The sequence below is a fragment of the Nematostella vectensis genome, chromosome 6, assembly GCF_932526225.1.
Source record: "Nematostella vectensis chromosome 6, jaNemVect1.1, whole genome shotgun sequence".
NCBI classification, from domain to species: Eukaryota; Metazoa; Cnidaria; class Anthozoa; order Actiniaria; family Edwardsiidae; genus Nematostella; species Nematostella vectensis.
Window position 1 is genome coordinate 3,978,325 of NC_064039.1, and position 17,978 is coordinate 3,996,302.

General features: G+C 42.7%; 2 protein-coding genes across 16 annotated transcripts in view; one reads left to right on the plus strand and one right to left on the minus strand.

The window, feature by feature from the left end:
- On the plus strand, positions 1-9,116 carry LOC116609436 (mucin-5AC). 2 transcript variants are annotated; one of them, XM_032370261.2, is made up of 6 exons: positions 1-2,037; positions 2,254-5,848; positions 6,180-6,640; positions 6,822-6,877; positions 7,234-7,317; positions 7,480-9,116. In XM_032370261.2, the coding sequence occupies exons 1-6, from the start codon at positions 1,089-1,091 to the stop codon at positions 7,582-7,584; spliced, it is 5,250 nt and encodes a 1,749-aa protein (XP_032226152.2). In that variant the 5' UTR covers positions 1-1,088; the 3' UTR covers positions 7,585-9,116. The 2 variants fall into 2 exon arrangements, with proteins under 2 accessions (XP_032226152.2, XP_032226153.2); XM_032370262.2 differs by having other exon boundaries at positions 1-5,848.
- The window catches only part of LOC5501987 (mucin-2), a 25,990-nt gene continuing 11,547 nt past the window's right edge, over positions 3,536-17,978 (minus strand). For 10 of the 14 annotated variants that reach the window (XM_048728779.1, XM_048728783.1, XM_048728787.1 and 7 more), the window contains 14 exons: positions 17,262-17,424; positions 16,738-16,890; positions 15,659-15,850; positions 14,982-15,091; positions 14,573-14,858; positions 14,228-14,416; positions 13,070-13,174; positions 12,589-12,717; positions 12,347-12,381; positions 11,784-11,964; positions 11,311-11,445; positions 11,165-11,218; positions 10,760-10,937; positions 8,621-9,977 (listed from right to left, as the gene is read on the minus strand). In XM_048728779.1, the coding sequence (XP_048584736.1) occupies positions 9,172-9,977; positions 10,760-10,937; positions 11,165-11,218; positions 11,311-11,445; positions 11,784-11,964; positions 12,347-12,381; positions 12,589-12,717; positions 13,070-13,174; positions 14,228-14,416; positions 14,573-14,858; positions 14,982-15,091; positions 15,659-15,850; positions 16,738-16,890; positions 17,262-17,424 (2,716 nt within the window). In that variant the 3' untranslated portion in view covers positions 8,621-9,171. Of the gene's footprint in view, positions 3,661-8,620; positions 9,978-10,759; positions 10,938-11,164; positions 11,219-11,310; positions 11,446-11,783; positions 11,965-12,346; positions 12,382-12,588; positions 12,718-13,069; positions 13,175-14,227; positions 14,417-14,572; positions 14,859-14,981; positions 15,092-15,658; positions 15,851-16,737; positions 16,891-17,261; positions 17,425-17,978 lie in introns of those variants that run through there. The other 4 variants (XM_048728788.1, XM_048728777.1, XM_048728778.1 and 1 more) reach the window with 4 other exon arrangements.

Genomic DNA, 17,978 nt, shown 5'->3' on the forward strand with positions numbered 1-17,978 from the left:
AAATTCCTGGGCGTTTGAACCCTCACCCCCTGGAATTTCCAATCCCCTCAATGGGGGGTGGGGGGTATGGATATTTTCTGGAACTAAACAATGGATGCAAGCTAAGCATTTGTTTTTATTTTAATTGCTCTATAGAAAATAAACGCTTTGTCGCAATCACATTAAAAAATAATTGGACGAGCGAGACTTTTAGACTTACGGAGTCTGTTGCCAACTATTCAAGACAATTAACCAATCAACCTTGCTTTTAAGTTAAAACTGCATTAAAAAATTAAGATAGCAAACCAGGAGAGTATCTTGCGCAAACTTAACCTTAATTTTCTTTTTACCATACCAACCCTTAAGCACCCTTACAGACTCAATAAATGTATGTTATTGAAGGATTTACATCATTCTGCAGATCTGTTTATTTGTCCAAGATGGACACAATACTATGGGTATTCTCGTGTTGTATTCGAGTACCTGTTCTGTCCCTCAATTGAGTTATGGATTGCCAATGATTTTGAGCACCTGTCTTGAAGTAGAGTGTCCAAACTGCAGAGAAGTCTCGAGAATTACGGCATAATCACAGTCTATTTCACCACGTTATGTATGCCGAAGAGCTCCTGCGAAATAGTGACCTTTCAAATTTGGAAATAAGATAAATTCGGAATGATCGACAAGAGAGTGATTCTGCGGAGATGTAAAAACAACTCTTTTCGGGGAACATTTGTCCCTTAATTACTTGAATCGTCTCAAGAGCTCTACCAGCCTTCGGCACCTAAAGATACTGAAAAGAAGCGCAACTTCCGTCTGTGCTTGTTGACTGACTGAGCTGATAGAAATTGCAGAGGGTTTTTACTGGTGAGCATTTAGAGGTAGAGAAATAGTTACTGGTACAATCTGTCTTTTACAGTATATCCAATGTAATGCACCGGAAAGGAAGTGACCAATTTCATCCGCTATATACTTGATGTGTTGCATACGGTGACTGGACAGATACAGAAAAGAAGAACTGGTCAATCGAAATTATCCGTACAGGCAACATCAACTACACTTAGAGGAAGGCGGTGACATCAATCAAGGGAGTACTTGGCTGAAATTGCAGGATGCTTTCAAGAAAAAAATACACACTGAATTGCACGCCTCCCTTGGAATCGATCTCAGAAGAGACAACATCAGTAAACTCGGAAGCCCTTCTGACATCAACTGGATCCATCTTCTTCCGCCAAGCTGATGTTATCGGTGAGGAGGGGGGCGAAGGCCGGTCGGTGCGGTGGCGGAAGGTAGTAGCTGCAGTTCTGATCCTGGTGGTAGGCTTAAGCCTCTTCTCTCTGGCCGTATTTTTCCTCCATCAGGCGATAATAAGAGGACGAAGCAACAGTGCAAGTCATGGCGGTAACAGCTTGGATAAGAAGTGCACTGTTACGTCGGAGGCCCGCCCAACAATGACTACCTTGAAGAAATCTCGTTCCACTTCAAGGCAGCCGACCACTGTTTCAGCAGTAGCTAATACTGTAACTCATGGTTATTTACCAGCTCCATCTGCGAGTTATTTGCCCGCTTCTTCTGCGGGTTATTTGCCCGCTCCATCTGCGAGTTATTTGCCCGCTTCTTCTGCGGGTTATTTGCCCGCTCCATCTGCGAGTTATTTGCCCGCTCCATCTGCGAGTTATTTGCCCGCTCCATCTGCGAGTTATTTGCCCGCTCCATCTGCGAGTTATTTGCCCGCTCCATCTGCGAGTTATTTGCCCGCTCCGTCTGCGAGTTATTTGCCCGCTCCATCTGCGAGTTATTTGCCCGCTCCATCTGCGAGTTATTTGCCCGCTCCGTCTGCGAGTTATTTGCCCGCTTCTTCTGCGGGTTATTTGCCCGCTCCATCTGCGAGTTATTTGCCCGCTCCATCTGCGAGTTATTTGCCCGCTCCGTCTGCGAGTTATTTGCCCGCTCCATCTGCGGGTTATTTGCCCGCTCCATCTGCGAGTTATTTGCCCGCTTCTTCTGCGGGTTATTTGCCCGTTTTCAGCCTCTCAACCAGTTCATGTACCGATACCTCAGGTAATTACGTATGAACCGTAATATTCTTCTCATTGTACTTCCACGTTCTGTATTCCATGCTAAAAAGATGTGTTTGATTTCAAAGTTTAAAACAATATCATTAAATTGTATCATTAAATAAATATTTTGCAGTTAACTATTGCACATTTAAGGAAACATTCTTAAACCTTTTAAAAAAATGTAGTTAAGTTATCTTTTCTGCTTTTTCTTTTATAGAGCTTCTTTTTACTCCACCTATATCAAAAACACCACTCTACATCTCGACGAAATCTACAAAAATCCAGAGCAAAATGTCTTCACCCTCCAGAATTCTTAATCCTGAAATATCCGGTTTTTCGAGAAACAACATTCTGACGTCATCTATGTCACTAGGGGCAACCTTGGTAGGTGTGTTGTCTTCAGAAGCAAGTGAGGTTTCTGTATTTATTACTTTGCCATTAGCACTGGAAACTCATTCTCTGACGTCACATGTCAGCGTAAGCTACCAGCAAACTATGGATGACCCGATAACTAGTGACTCGAGAAAGATGGAGAAGGCGACATCTTTAGACAATACTCATTTGGCGACGGAATATCTGGACAAACCCCTGTTAGAAGCAGGCAATTACACCCAAGCTAATACAGGAGATGTAACCTCTGTTAGCCTTGATTGGGGAAGACCTGGCACGTCTCAAGTTGATGTATCCAACAATCATCCCTCAATGACGTCATACGCACTTTTTGGCTCTGCAGCAGCGTCACCCTGGTCACAAGACTTCGGTACTTCATCTGAGTACTGGCTCATGGCATCTCAAGCGCAACACCTGAGCGAATCCACACTCGTTCGTGGAAGGGGTGATATTTTGATCTCTCCAAGTTATCCCTCTGCTCTGCTGGAGACAACAACTTTGATAACTTCCAATCAGCTGTTTAATACATTCATAGAGTCTTCTACTCGTAAGCGTATCGTATCAGTCAATAGACAATTAACATCTTTATACGGCAGTCCTCTCCATAACACCAAGGACATGATGTCGCAACCTCTTTCTGTCAGCAGAAAAGGACTCTCGTACATAACAGCGCACGGACTAATAACCTCTTCTTTGCCTTTATATGGCAAGTACGACAACCCATTCCACACCAGCGAAGGCTCGTCGTCGACACCCATGCATATTAACAGTTCTGTTAAACCTTCGTCTTTATCAGTAGCTTTCAAGCAGTCTGTTACGCCGGGCGTTGACAAGAGTTATTCTGCACCGAGATCGGGAAATATATCACTGGCTTTAAACTTGGCATCTTCTAGAACTAGTCCCCTTATAATTGACGTCAGGACAAACACTGCAAGCCCAGTGGTATCGCATCGTGATGCTCAATTATCCTCTCTCCGTGTGACCATGTCCTCTGATATCTTCATCAGTCAAGTCTTGGTGGAGCGATACCCTACTGTGCTGTCAATAGTTACAAGCTCTAGTATCGGCGATCGGCTCTTGGACTTCGTTGACTCAAAAGACAGTCAGGTCACGTATTCATCCATGTTCTGGAGCGCACATATGAGTGGAGGTTCTACCATGGCCACGCCCAGCTTGACCTCACTTCCTCCATCGACTGCCATCGATCAGACTTCAGCTATTCCATTTTCAGAATCTGAAAATAGAAAGACAATTGAAGATGAGGACGTCCGCACGTTTATCACATCGATAACCAGTATTGAGAATCAATACTCAGCGAGGCTGGAAGACAGGGACCAAAGTTTATCGTCCAATTTGAGTGATGTAATGATTTTATCGTTACAAAGTGTGACTACGAATGAAGAAAATCGATCAAAGACAACCTCAAGTCCATTTGGTTTAAAGAGTCCCGTCTCATATTCTTTACAGAGGTACAAAGATTCAACCAATAAACGTCAAGGTTTGGAGAACATTTTAAACACCGAGATTGACAGTCAGGTCATTTTACTCCAAACGACGACATCTGCGAACTTGAAGAGTGACATGGCGAGTTGGAGCAGAGGATCAAAAGCGATATTAGAAACTATGATGCCAGATGCACTCATACCTGCAGTACTTTCAAAGCAATCATTACTCTATTCAATGAAGCCCTCAACTGTTGATGAAATCGGTGCTCAACCAGTAATGACTGCAACGCCATCATGTACTTCTCCATTAGTCTCTAAATCTCAAGGACGACTGAACGATAGCAAAGAAATTACACGTTTTGGTTCTATAGTGATGACGTCAACATATACACGCGTTTCAACTAACGGTCTGCAGAGTATAAAAACATACGAGGACGGTGCAAGCCATGTATCGTTCGACTCGGAGGAGCTGAGCGGCGCTGCAACATCCGTGATCAAACCGACGACCTCGTTACTAGCCAACCACACTTCTATTAAAAAACACAGTGCTGTAGTACCAGAAACACGACAAATAACTGAGCCCACCAAGCACAGCTCGACAATAGCTCCACAATCTGTATTTTTATTGTCAAATACCGCAGAAAAATATACAATCTTAGATTTCGAAACGCTAAGTTTGAAAGTGTCTTCGCCTATGTTAAGCCTCAAGTCAGAGCTACAGATATCAACAGCGATGTCTCCGATGATGTACTCACCAAGCCTTGGGCATACCAGAAACACGATGAAAGAGCTTATCTCGAAAACTACCACCAGTGATAGTACTCAAAAAGCCACCAACCCTTTGCAGATAATCAATCTGACGAAGCTTGACATAGGAACAACACAGTCCACTTCTGATATCATTTATGTGTCAACCACAAATAGCCCCGTCAACTCAATCCTCTTTTGGCTCACTACCACTACTGTCTCATACCCCTCCTTGCACAAATCACGCACACCGTCTTTACCCTCCTTGTTCTCGTCCTTCCACAAAGCCCGTACAACGTCTTTACCCTCCGTGTTCTCCTCCTTCCACAAATCCCGCACAACGTCTTTACCCTCCTTGTTCTCCTCCTTCCACAAATCCCGCACACCGTCTTTACCCTCCTTGTTCTCCTCCTTCCACAAATCCCACACACCGTCTTTACCCTCGTTGTTCTCTTCCTTCCACAAATCACGCACACCGTCTTTACTCTCCTTGTTCTCGTCCCTCCACAAAGCCCGCACCACGTCTTTACCCTCCTTGTTCTCCTCCTTGCCCCACCCACCCCCCTCCCTTCTACCATCTCGCGTCTTCTCTCCACCCTTCTCTTCATTCCCAACCTTTTCATCGCCCATTTCGTTGTCTTCATTCTCCTCCTTTATATCCCATACCCCCTACATCACACCCCCCTCGTCCTCAATGTCGTCAGGTTCCTCTCAACAAACTTCGATTCCGACCGTTCAGTACACTCGCATTGACGGCTCCCTAAAGCTAACCAACGTCGAGTTTCATCCCAACCTGACCAATACAGCAAACGTCATGTTTAAAACCTTAGCCGAAGACGTCGAGCGCACTATCGCTGCAATTTACTCGTCAAGTTTTATTCCAGCTCAAGAGGTCAAAGTGGAATCCTTCGAGAAAGGCAGTGTAGTGGTGTACTTCTATGTAATGCTTGATTCCAGAGTAGCAGGTTATTACAGTTCAGAGAAGCTGACCTCAGTACTACGCATGTCAAATGCTACCATGTGGCGTGGTTACAGAGTCAGTGACGTCACGATGGTAGAGCGAGCCGCGAAGCCACAGTCAGCGAAAAGGGAGTCCAGCGGCGTTGATGATGGGGTGACGATCGCAATTGTGTTGGGGTTTATTTGTTCTGCCGTCCTGCTGTGTATCGTGATCTACATGTTGTGCTCCCACAAGAAGAGACTTCGGAAAGGAAAAGTTTTACCTGTTAGGTAAGACCACTGGATTAATTTGAAAGCTGGCTTTTAGCCGTTCCTTTATAGGTTTGTATAAAAATAGAACCTGGAATTTGTTTTCAGGGGATGGGATATGATTGCGCAAAGATGCATAGAATAGATCTCAGCTATAATCTAGAAATTAGGGTAAATCATCATTGATTCAACCATAGCGGTGCCTATTTTCTCTTGATTTGACGACATACTAGCCTATGATGACCCGGTTTAAGTTTCCTGGCAGATTCTTCACCTGAAATAATTGTATGAAGAAGTGTTGTGGAAAATCTAATATAGCTTAACGTGTGCTAATTAGATTTGTATATTATAGCACTAATGATTATGGCAAGGACGAGACAAAAGTTCCTCGATCTCAGAACGCATGGATTCATGAGCCTCAATTTGTTGAAAACGAGTCAGCGGGTGAATGGATCACCTTGGCAACGAAAGGCAACTATGCACAAGAAGAAATTCAAGATCCCACTAAAGACAACCGCTTGGCCCTAGAAAAGGATCATAAGGACACATACTCGACCCTAGCAACGTATCCTGGAAACTCTCAGTCAACTCTAGAAGAGGATTATGTGAGCTCTGACCCGACTGCAGCAGCAAGTCATACGAACGCTAGAGTGACATTAGATATGAGTCATACTGCGCCAGTTGAAGAAGTCATCACTGCGACTAGAGAGCAACACCACTATAACGCGAATGATATCGACTTTGACCAAATGTTCGCGCCATCAGCAAAACTCGTGACATTCTTGGAGGAGACCGAAAGCCCATCATTAAAAGGTGAAGCAATTACTCGAATCATTGATGTTGATATTTGTGACTAACGTAATTTCTCGTTTTAGTGTATTTGTTTTTGCGCGCGAGGGGGTGGGGGGCAAAATCGAAATGGACTAAAACAAGAATTTATAGAATTTTCTTTTTATGAAGAAGTCTAATTAACATTGTCAATGATTAACTTTAGATGGGCAAGTGAGAGCCTCTATCTCTGATCATGTGATGCCCATTAAACCGATCCAGGTGAGCTAGAGGACAAAAGTGAACACAAAGTTCTTTGTTTTCGACGTGGATCTACCATGGATACTAGTAGGCGGTCGAGGGGGTAAAGAGGGTATGTAACAATTGAAGAAAAAAAATGGATGGGTTTGTACTTGGAAAAACCGGTAGCTCTCATTAAACCCTCCTCTCCCCTCCCTTTTTTGTCGATTCACAACCTCGACAAAACGTTCGGTTCCCATGGCCAACATAGAAAAATATATCGGTAAGGAGAGGGCTACTGAATGGTTTGAAAATGAAGGTCAATCGCTTCGTCCAATCCAGGTGTCAGACCGCCCGAATATTTTAAGACAGGATTATATCTTTTGTTTTTTTAATAGGCGTGGTTTGATGTAGTTCCCCTGGGTCAAATGGGGTCGCAACCCTCAGAAGAACAAGTTTCAGTTACAGACCTCGAACAGAAGGTATTCTCGCGAAGTGATTCAATAAGCGTAAAGATATTAGTATGCTTGTGAATACTACACCAAGTATCTGCCTGTCTTCTCTGGGAACATTTGACTCTAGGGAAGCTTGTTCTTGGCAAGACCCAGATCAAATGCTTAAAATAGCCATTTTCTGTCTTGCAGGTGGGCATTGAACGGAAACTGAATAAGCTGAGGCAACGAGAGATAATTCGCAGAGAATCGCAGAGGCAAGCTCTAGCTGAACAGAAGGCAACCCCGCTGTACTAATGATTTTCTATCACATATACGATACTTTGGGGCTAGGGACAGTATACTTCATAGAGAGAACTTCCACAGGGATACACCTTGAAAACAAACTTTACGCGAACGGTTGAAACATAACACAGCAAATTTGAATTCCGAGGTCAAATTGCTGCTGCGATTATTATGATTTTTTGGCCCTTTGTTATTCTGTTGTGGCTTCTGCCCACAATATGATTCACTAAAATTAAAGATGATCCTTTAGGGACCACCTTGCCTGATCTTTTCTATTATATTTGTCATTTTCGTTGAATTGTTTGCGCTAGTACGTTAGGGATTCGCGGTCCCTTGACTTGAAAACTAGTTTGTTGAGAAGAATTGTTGTAAAATGTCCAGCAAAATGTGCAGATCTCGAAAACATGTGGTAATCTCATGACGATTGAGTAAACACTATTTGAGAAATGACTGACATCGGAAAGCGATAGCTGAAAAGAACTGTCAGCAGATTTGCCTGTAACCTCGGTTGCGTACGCTCAACCATGCCTCCTGGAATGGTTCAGCTCAACGGAACCTACGGATCCTTTGTAATTGCCGGTACATAAGTGGCTATTTGGAGCGTGTTCACACACACTTTAAATCTAACCTAGGTTGGGTAGTTACTCAACCTAGGTTGGACACTCAAGTGTAAACACAGCATTAGTGTCCTAGATACTGACTCTAACCCTATTGATGGCTACACGAAGTAGCCATCAATTCTACTATGTCCGCTGGATATACGGACTAGGGACGCGGAACAGTGTGAGCCTCGGTTTAGGACAAATTCAAGAGCATATCAGCGAGAACTACTTGGAGCTTAAAATAAAACAATAAAAAAAACCTTTTTAACTCCTCATGTCTTTCACGCAACGCTCCCATCCCCACTGAATGGGAGCGTTGCGTGACCGACACAAAGAACGCCTGCGCGTGAGACTACCTCAAACCGAGGCTAGTACTCCCCCAGTGCCCTAATACGCCAGTAACCCTCGAATGGACAAGCTCAAAACAACGGTGTAAAGAAGTAAAATTTAGGCATGTTGTCTTTTATTCATATTCTCTTGATTTACATATAAATTTGTTCTATAAGGATGATCTTTACATCTTGTACTAAAAATTATATTAATTTATAGCGATTTCATAAGCATGTACAATCAAAGCTAATATTAATACTATTTACTCAAATAGCTTAATTAGAACCTTGTATATATTTTCCTAGAAAACTATATTTACTGTACAAATGAACCTTTCACTTTATCATACAAAAATAGACTTTTTAACATTCCAAGAGTATACCAGTAAAACATAAACAGTAGTGCAGTCTTAATTTACAATGAAATGCAGTAGAAAAGGACGGATAACGGAGTTACTTTAATTTCTTGAAAATATCATAATTTAGAAATAGAAGTCTGATTATGTGCATATGTAATACGGAGTAAAGCACGACAAACAAACGTGCCTGATAGCGTGTTAAACATACATACAACTTTTGCTATGATGAAATACAATTTATTACATATCGCAAAGTTTACTTGCATTTGTGTCCTGCAAATTTCTATATACATACCAGCGTGCACATTTTCATGTCCTGACATTACCACGTGCACGTGCCAAAGCACGCGAGACAAGCATCTGGGCCTCAAGCTCTGCTTTCTCAAGAGCGGCTATCTGGCCCTGGGCCGCCTTTCCAGGCGTGGGTGGGATGCGTGTTACACGCGGTACCCCTCTGTCCGGGGGTCTTTGGGGCATGGAATAACCTGACCCCCTCTGGGGCGTGCTGTATCCTGCATCTGGCTCATCCCGGGGTCGACCTCGCTCAAATCTATCCACCTGTCTTTGAGCATTTTCTAAGATGGATCTGGCCTCTTGGTAAGGGTCTTTCGGCTCACGTGTCCCTTGAGGCTCGCGCATGTATCTCGGAGAAGTCCCTAGACTGGGCTGAGTGGATGCAGCCGATGTAGGCCTGGTGCCGTATCGTCGAGGTGCTGACGCCTCTTGGGGCACTTCTTGAGCAAACGGTCTCGGCTCTGGAGGCACCTCACGTGCAAACTGTCTCGGGTCCCTCGGGGCATATATGGAAGAGGGCGACGCGTGCGCCGAGGATGGTCTCGTGGGTCTTGTTCCTTGTGGACTCTGTCGTGCGGATGTGGGCCTACCCTTGATTGGCGAGGATGTAGTTGGACCCGTCAGGCCTCGCGCGTGTGCCGTGGGAACGAATACCTTTGGCTGCGGGACCGGCCCGTTCGGGTACGTGAGGGAGGATTCGGGTAGTGCGGCAGGAGTTAGGCTTGGTTCCTCGTACGTGTTGTTGTTATCGTAGTAGCGCGGAGAAGTCTCGTCTTCGAATGAGATGCTGTCTCCGTACTGGGGAACGTACGGATCCGGGACTGTCAAAAACAGATGCGTTTTGTTAGATGAGGCAAACAATATGGTTCAGAGACACCTTAATATAAAACACCAACTACCGTCTGTATTATTGAGGGGAGAGGACTGTACGGTGGATTAGAGCAAAATAAATATGACTAGAATTGTGTGTACAAATGAATGACAAATGAAAGAAGTATGGCTAGGTTGATGATGACACCATCCTTAGGGACTTAATAAAATAAACTGTGGAAAGAGAAAATGAAAAAAAGTAAAAGTCGATAGGTCTAGCTGGACTAATTTAGTGAAGGGAGGGATTTTTTATGTTTAATGTGATACAATTTATTTTTTAAAGACACAATGACAATAAAGACGGAAAAAAAAAGAAATAGATATAAAGAAGAAATAGAGAAGAAGAGAATAAAGAAGAACGACCTACCTGCTAAGGGCATCCACTCGACGGAGATCAAAGAAAGAAGAAAGCACAATTTGATTTATCATAAAAGAGAAAGGACGACCTACTAGATAAGAAGTCACATGACAAGCTACTAGATAAGAGGTCACATGACAAGCTACTAGATACAGCTTGCTGACCAGAAGCAAGAGTTATCATCCGCAAAGAAAAACAAAACAAAAATCACTAACTGTAGCCAAAAGAGCAGAGAGGTACAGCTTGACTAATGCAATAGTCACATAAGTACAGAGGAGAGAAGTGGTCTTTGTATAGCGTTCTACTTCCCTCTCCTCGGGCATGTTCGCGCAATGAACACAGAAAAGTGAGGAATCAGGAACAGGGAATACTTACTGGCAATGGACTCGTACAGATTAACGTCTGGTGGTACTTCCTCTGCTACGTCTATTAGCACCGATTCGCGAGGACTGCTGACATATGGAGACGCAGGCTCGCCTACTTTGGGTATGATGGGATAGCTATTGTTTAGCAGATCGTGAATATATTGGCTCTGCTGTTGCCGAGGGGATACCTGTGGAAGGCGCGATCAGATCAGCACAAACATTTGACGGTCAGTCGCAAAAGGAATACCTGGGAATGGAGTGTAAGCTGTAGAGTGGGATCCCTGTGGATGACGTTAGAGAATAACAGAGGGGATGCCTGTGGATTACAGTAGAGGTTGGAGAGGGGATACCTGTGGATGAACGCAGAGGTTCGAGAGGGGATACCTGTGGATGCCCTTAATGAAGTCGTGCTTACCGGTGCTACTGGGTGCTGCCGCTGAGGATGGGCTCCCTGTGTGTTATGATCCATCTATAATCATACCAGCCAAGCATTGTTAGTGCTAAATGGTCCATTTAAATCCTTGCATATTGTTAATTGTGTGGATGAACCAGAACACTCACTTGGTCATGTGGCCTGACCGCCACCAGACGGACTCCCTGTGGTGCATCGTCAGTTACCCAGTTTGATTCACGCAAGGCATCCTGGGCGGACGATTTAGCAACACGACCGCTGACGCCAACTCGCCCTTGCGCCTGCTACGAATCACAATACATACTAGTGGTGAATTCTACATACCAACAAACTCAAGTCTACTGTATCTTACTTCCAAGATCAAGGAATAAATAAGCACAGCATTATATGACTGGTTCGGTTCAAGACCTATTACTAAGGCCAGACGCCTTTCTTTTCTTGTGACGTTCCAAATGCAAATGCATACAAATGAACAAACTTTTTTGTTCTATGTTTATAAACATGTATTCGCGTATGGGATGATGAATGGAAAGAACGGCGTTTTCCCAGCATAATAACGCCACAATAAGTGTACACTCCCATAATAAGCAGAGAATAAAGCATGTAAGACTACAAGTATCACCTTTTTAGCTTTCCTTTTCTTTCTCTTCCTTTTTAATCTCTCAAGTTCCTGTTTCAGTAATTCTTCCTCTTCAAGCCTCGTTTCCGTGCCGCTACCCATAGTGCTACTGCTGTCAACTGAGTCGCTTGTGCCCACGCGATTATGCAGCCAGCGGTCTCTCCGAGACTTCTGTCGACGGCTGCTGGGAAAAGGAAGTGCACCCAGAATTCTAAGTAAAGTATAAATTAGAAGGGAACATTCTGTCTTAAGGACCCCCCTAATAAATACAAAATAGGCGACTAGGACTAAGAAATCACGTGACATTTTGAGTGGCAAACTTACGCCAAAATAACACAGAAATGGCGGTCACGTCAGAGATCGACGAAAAGAGCGACGATAATAAGCATTTTCTGACATAGAAACTGCATAAGTTGCCTTTTGTTGTTTTTACTTCCCCCGTGATTCCTTGGTGTGAGTCGTCTATTGCACACGTTTTATATAAAGAAAGTACGATTTATTTTTCTTACAAAGAGGCTGTTAATCTTGAAACATTAACTGTGCACTACGCACTGATAGGTACTTACATTGCATCGTAGGACATTTCTAGCGGTGGGAGAGCCTAGAATGAAGAGAAGCGCAACATATTTAATTTAGCCTCATCTAAATAAAATAGAATAGACGGGTTTGACTTACAGTGTAGCATGGTTAATACTTTTCCGAGGACACACAAATATGTATGGACAGTTCATTATGCATTTCCTTCACAAACACATCCCCTTTTAAAAACATTTTCGGGTGGGTTACATCGAGTGCTCTCACTACATACCTGGTCTTGATTCTCGGCCTCTACATTCTCCCGCTTGAGTTTTTCTTCCTTCGCTCGCTCTTTTTCTCGCATCTCCTGACGCAGCTTCTCGCGTTGTCTCTGTTTGTTCCTCCAGCGTTCGACATTTGCCTGGGGTTATGAAGTACAGGTAAGCGATAACGTAACTATTTATATAAAGTATAGGAAATGAAACATAGGAAATAATTTATAGGCATTCATTTTTATTAGTAAAATTTACATGTTTACACAAATTTATTACAAGTTGATCTAATCATAAATTTCTTACTTGCTCTGACAGCTAATTTAGACTTTTTTTTACTTTTTAATGTCAAAGTTGTTAAATGTAATGTAACAGTTTTTTAGTAAGTTGTTTATTATTTTCCCAAAAACGTCATTAGTTGTTACATAAAATTGATCTAAAAAGCCAGTTTATAGCTTCTTATTAATTTATATCGACCTTACAAAGCGCGTTTATCGTTACCTGGATATACATGGCATCATCCGGGTTACTGGTGTCGAGCTCACGGCCAAGATTAGTGACCGCTAAGTTATGAAGCTCTTGTAGAGGTACAGGCTCCTTCCAGGCCTGAGAGACCAAACGCGAGCACTTTTAGGAGAGAGCGGAGCCTGGAATAATGGTGGTGCTGATGATGGTGATGGCGATGATAGTATGATGGTGATGATGGCGGTGGTGATGGTGATAATGATGATTACAGTAAAATGATGATGATGGTGGTAGAGGTAGTGTGATGATGGTGGTGGTGGTGGTGGTAGTATGATTGTGATAATGATGATAATAGTATGGTGATGATGATGATATTATGGTGGTGATGATTATGGTGATTGTGATGAAGATGATATTATGATGATGATGATGGTGTTGATAATAGTATGCTGGTGATGATGGTGATAGAATGATGGTGATGATGGCGGTGGTGATGCTATGGAGGTGATTATGATGATAATGGTGATGATTTTGATAATATGATGATGATAATATAATGATGATGATGATGATGATGGCAGTGGTAGTGATCGTTGATGATGGTGGTGGTGATAATTACTGTGTTGATGACGATGACGATACTGTTCGGGATTGTAATTAAGATTTTTTGCAGTAGCGGTAATTCACAAACAAAAATGATGTAACTGTTAAAATTTAACATATTTAAGATAACTGAAAACAATTATTCGTGTGTTATCACCAATATATTGAATCATTCTTTTTTTAATGTTAATATTATGATCAAAATATGCTATGATCCTTTTCTTTAGTCATTTTAGTATATTGTTATTCTATAATATGTTGTTATTTTATAATATGTTGTTATTATATAGTACATAGTTATTTTATGGTATATACTCCTTTACATATCTTTGTGCTTTCATTATGTTCTGACTGTTTTATATGAAACTAATAGTCATCTTCCCAAAGCCGAGAAAACCCCCCTTATCAATGTAGTGACTTGATTTCTCCTAATGGAGGGAGACATGGCAATAACTGTGGTAGTCCTGATTTTGTCCTCGTTAGTTATTTAGTTTCTCGTAATAGAGTAAGACATGGCTATATACCTGCGGTAGTCCTAATTTGCCCTTGTAGTTATTAGTTTCTCCTGACGGAGAAAACATGGCTATATACCTGCGGTAGTCCTGACTCTGTGTTCATCTTCCCGCGCGGTGACTTGCCCGTGATGAGCGGGGTCTGGACCAGAGGTGGCAGGGGTGAGAGGCGGACAGGGACCTGGGGCCTAGTCATGGGGTCATGCGCCAGCAGCAAATTTTGACCAAGTTGATTGGTGTTCTCCACCACTCCCGCTACATGCTTCATCTGTACACGAACAGCGGAAGTTCACCATTATCATCATTGTATACATCATTATTGTATTAATCATCAACATTAGTTTCAAACAGCACTGCAACATCATCATGGACATCATAACCAACAACACAACCATATTCATCATAACCTCAAAATTTTCCCTACCTCTATATTCTCTTGTTTTGTCCTCTTCGGGTACCTCTCGGCGGACTTCGGTCGTTTTTCGGAAATGTTCGAGCGCCTGTCGGTCGGAAACCTCTCGGCTGCCCTCGCGTGATCCTCGGTGAACTTACGAGGTCTTTCGTCTCGCTCTTTCACCTCGATTCGGCGCAGATGTTTCTCTCGTGGTTGATGAATCTCCACGTCCGGCTCCAGGGCTGAATGTTTAGGGAGGGGAGGGAGGGTTTTATTTGCCATTATCTCATCACTACTTTCACTACTTGAACTTGGCCTATAAAGAAAAAACAACACACAAAATGAACTGTATGCTGATGTGGTTTTCATTAAAAGAAAAAATTAATCTGGGATACATTTTTAGAGGAAAGAAGAAAATGGCATGATGTGTGTGGGTTACCGTTGTCGGCGTGGTTTCTTCCCTCGGTACAAGTCTTTTGGTTTGGTAGGGTACTCCCGGTAATATGGCAGGTCACGTGACGCGTTTACTGGAGGACTTGGAGCGTCGCTCTGCAGGACAAAGCGGAGAGTGTCTGGCTAACGTTACGATCCTACACTTACAAACAACAACAAAAAGGGGGGGGGGAAGGTAGCTCCTAGTGGGGAAATGTTCTGTTCTGTTACTTTTTTGCTCCATTATTCATGCAGTACATAGTACTACATATATAGTACATACCGCTCTAGGGACACCCGTTAATAAGGAAGTCTCGCTATAAAGAGAAGTTTTCTCGATAAAAATAGTCCAAGAGATTAAGTACCCGCCTAATATGGACAATTTAGAAACGTCAATGATGCTGTTAATGACGCCCCCCCCCCCCCCCAAGGGTGTCCTTCCTCTAAATTTTGCTTCGAATTCAAACGGCATTTTCAGAGGTTTTACCATTTGCACTGTGTTTGGAGTTTCATATCTAACAGGGATATCCCTCCAAAGAATGATATTTTAGTGAAATTTAATTGTAGTCAAAAATGACAGGGTTGATAATTTTATGCTGCGTTACTGCGTGACCTTAATAGGGTTTTAAAGGTGTATAAATCGGCCAACTTAGAGCGTAAGATCTCAAATATTTGATAACGTACCTTGACCTGTTCAGGAGTAAAGCTTCTTACTCTCTTTCTCTTGCGCGCCACGCACTTGATGTAAATGATGAGGATGATGATGATGGCGATGACCGAGCACGCTACGATAACAGCGGTCCATACGGGATCGGTACCCTTCGTGGCGGGCTGGGCAGTAGCTTGGACGGCAGCGGGATAGGGGCGTCGCTCGACCTGTCATGACACCCAATCAATGACTCGTCGTTTAAGAGGCCAATCACTCCGCCATTTTATGATCCCGCTCAATGCCGAATCACACAAAGAATCCATTTCCATCGGCTTATTCAAGCAAGTGACTGATAAACTTTTAATCAAATATCATTAACAAAGTAAAAGACTTCAATCGTGGATGGTAATTTTGAAGTTTTTTTGCAAATAAACCGTTGTATAATTTGTTGTATATATAATTTTAATTCTGGGGTATAATTTTGGGATGATGATGGTGAAATTATATTATGATTGAGATGCTGAGGCTCGTTTTAAATGTCGTGATGAGGATGGTATTCATAAAGATAATGATAATGATATTGTAACGCTGGAGATTTTCTATGATGATTATAATGAAGCGGATGATAATGGAAATACTGATGATTATAATGCTTATGAAGATGATCACAACGGCAGTTTTTTTCAATGATATTCAGGCTTATTTTGGCGATATTATCGATAATGATGATGATGACAGCAATAAACCGTTTTCACGATGTTGCGCGCGCATCCAAAATGCCACAGACCAGCTGTCCACTGCGGATAAAATGGTGTATAAAGTGGAGTTTACAGACAAAGCTATAGAAAATTCAAATTCCCCTACGTCTGCTTCTTGGATCAGCTGTGGTCCGCAAGTCTGGGATTTTGGATGCGAGCGCAACATCGTGAACACGGTTTATTACGATAGAATGTTCATATGTATTATAATGTTACTGATAGCAGTTATTTAATAGTGATGGTGCTTCTGATACTCATGATATCGATGCTCTGTAAAAAGGTTAGTCTGCGTAGTGATTATCTTACATGTATCCTACTTTACTCTGTATTTCAACTCCACCCGTGTCCTAGCTTACCGTGTATTCCATCACTTTGCCAATCTCCCCTTTACTGAGTTTGGACGTCAGTTCTGTGACTTGAGCCGCGGGAACGATGCGGTTACCCTGCAGTACGCGATACTGAATTTCCACCATCTCGCTCTCGGGGTTTACACGCTTAACACTCACCACCTGAGCCACAACAGATTGAAACAGATCAGAATTGTACAGGTGTAGGGTTGAAAATCAAACATATTATCATCACACTAAAAAAAAAAACAAGAACAGCGACACAAATATGAACACGGAAAACGAGAGGAACGATGGAAACAACACCTCAGCCATCAAAACCAACAACAACAAGCACATAAAAAGCAAAAAGCACAACAAAAGCAGAACAAGCAAAAACATAAACAGCAACAACAGTAATAACAACAAGAACAGAAACAAAAACAGTAACAACAACAGCAGTATCAACAACAACAGCCGTAATAATAACACACAAAACCAACGTGGTCTACATCAATAGCACACTGCGCTAACAAAACCATCTAGATGATCACCTGCACTCGATAATCGTTTGTTGCTCGTCGGAATCTTGCGTGTTTCACATAGTACTTCCTAGATACATCACGTCTTTTCAGAGCCTCGATAAATCCTGATAACTCTCTTGTTTCCTCCACGACTTGCCGACGTCTACGCGCACTGTCCTTTTTGACGGCCTCACTATTGCGTACAATCAGGACGTTTATCATGTTAGAATGCGTTTATCGTCCATATGCAGTCACTCCCACAAGAGGCTGCAGCAGGTCTTGAAATATTGGGGAGAGGAGGCGGGACACAGAAACATTAGGGGGGAGGGGGGGGCAAAACAAACGAGCAAATTAAGCCCTTAAACTAAAGTAAAACCAGGCAGTACCAGATCCTATGAAGTGGACTGTAACACAAAGGCATATCAGCATAACTATTTCCCAGGAAAAATAGCTTGATGAAACAGTCTTTCTCCAAATGTTATTGAGGGACCATCCCTCAAGAGGTTTTTTACTTCTACGTAATGGAAACCTTTTGTGGATTAAATCGTATAAAAAATATAATAAAATATTGGGGGACACAGCCACGCCCCTATTGGTCATTTTCTTATATATCTTTTTAACCTTTAGGGAAAAGCGGAACTCCTGCCCCAGTGCCTCAGCCGCTGCTACAGCCATTCAAAAGGTCACTTAAAGACTATGTGATCGATCCGCTTGAGCCGATCTCAAATTTAATTGATCCTATAATAA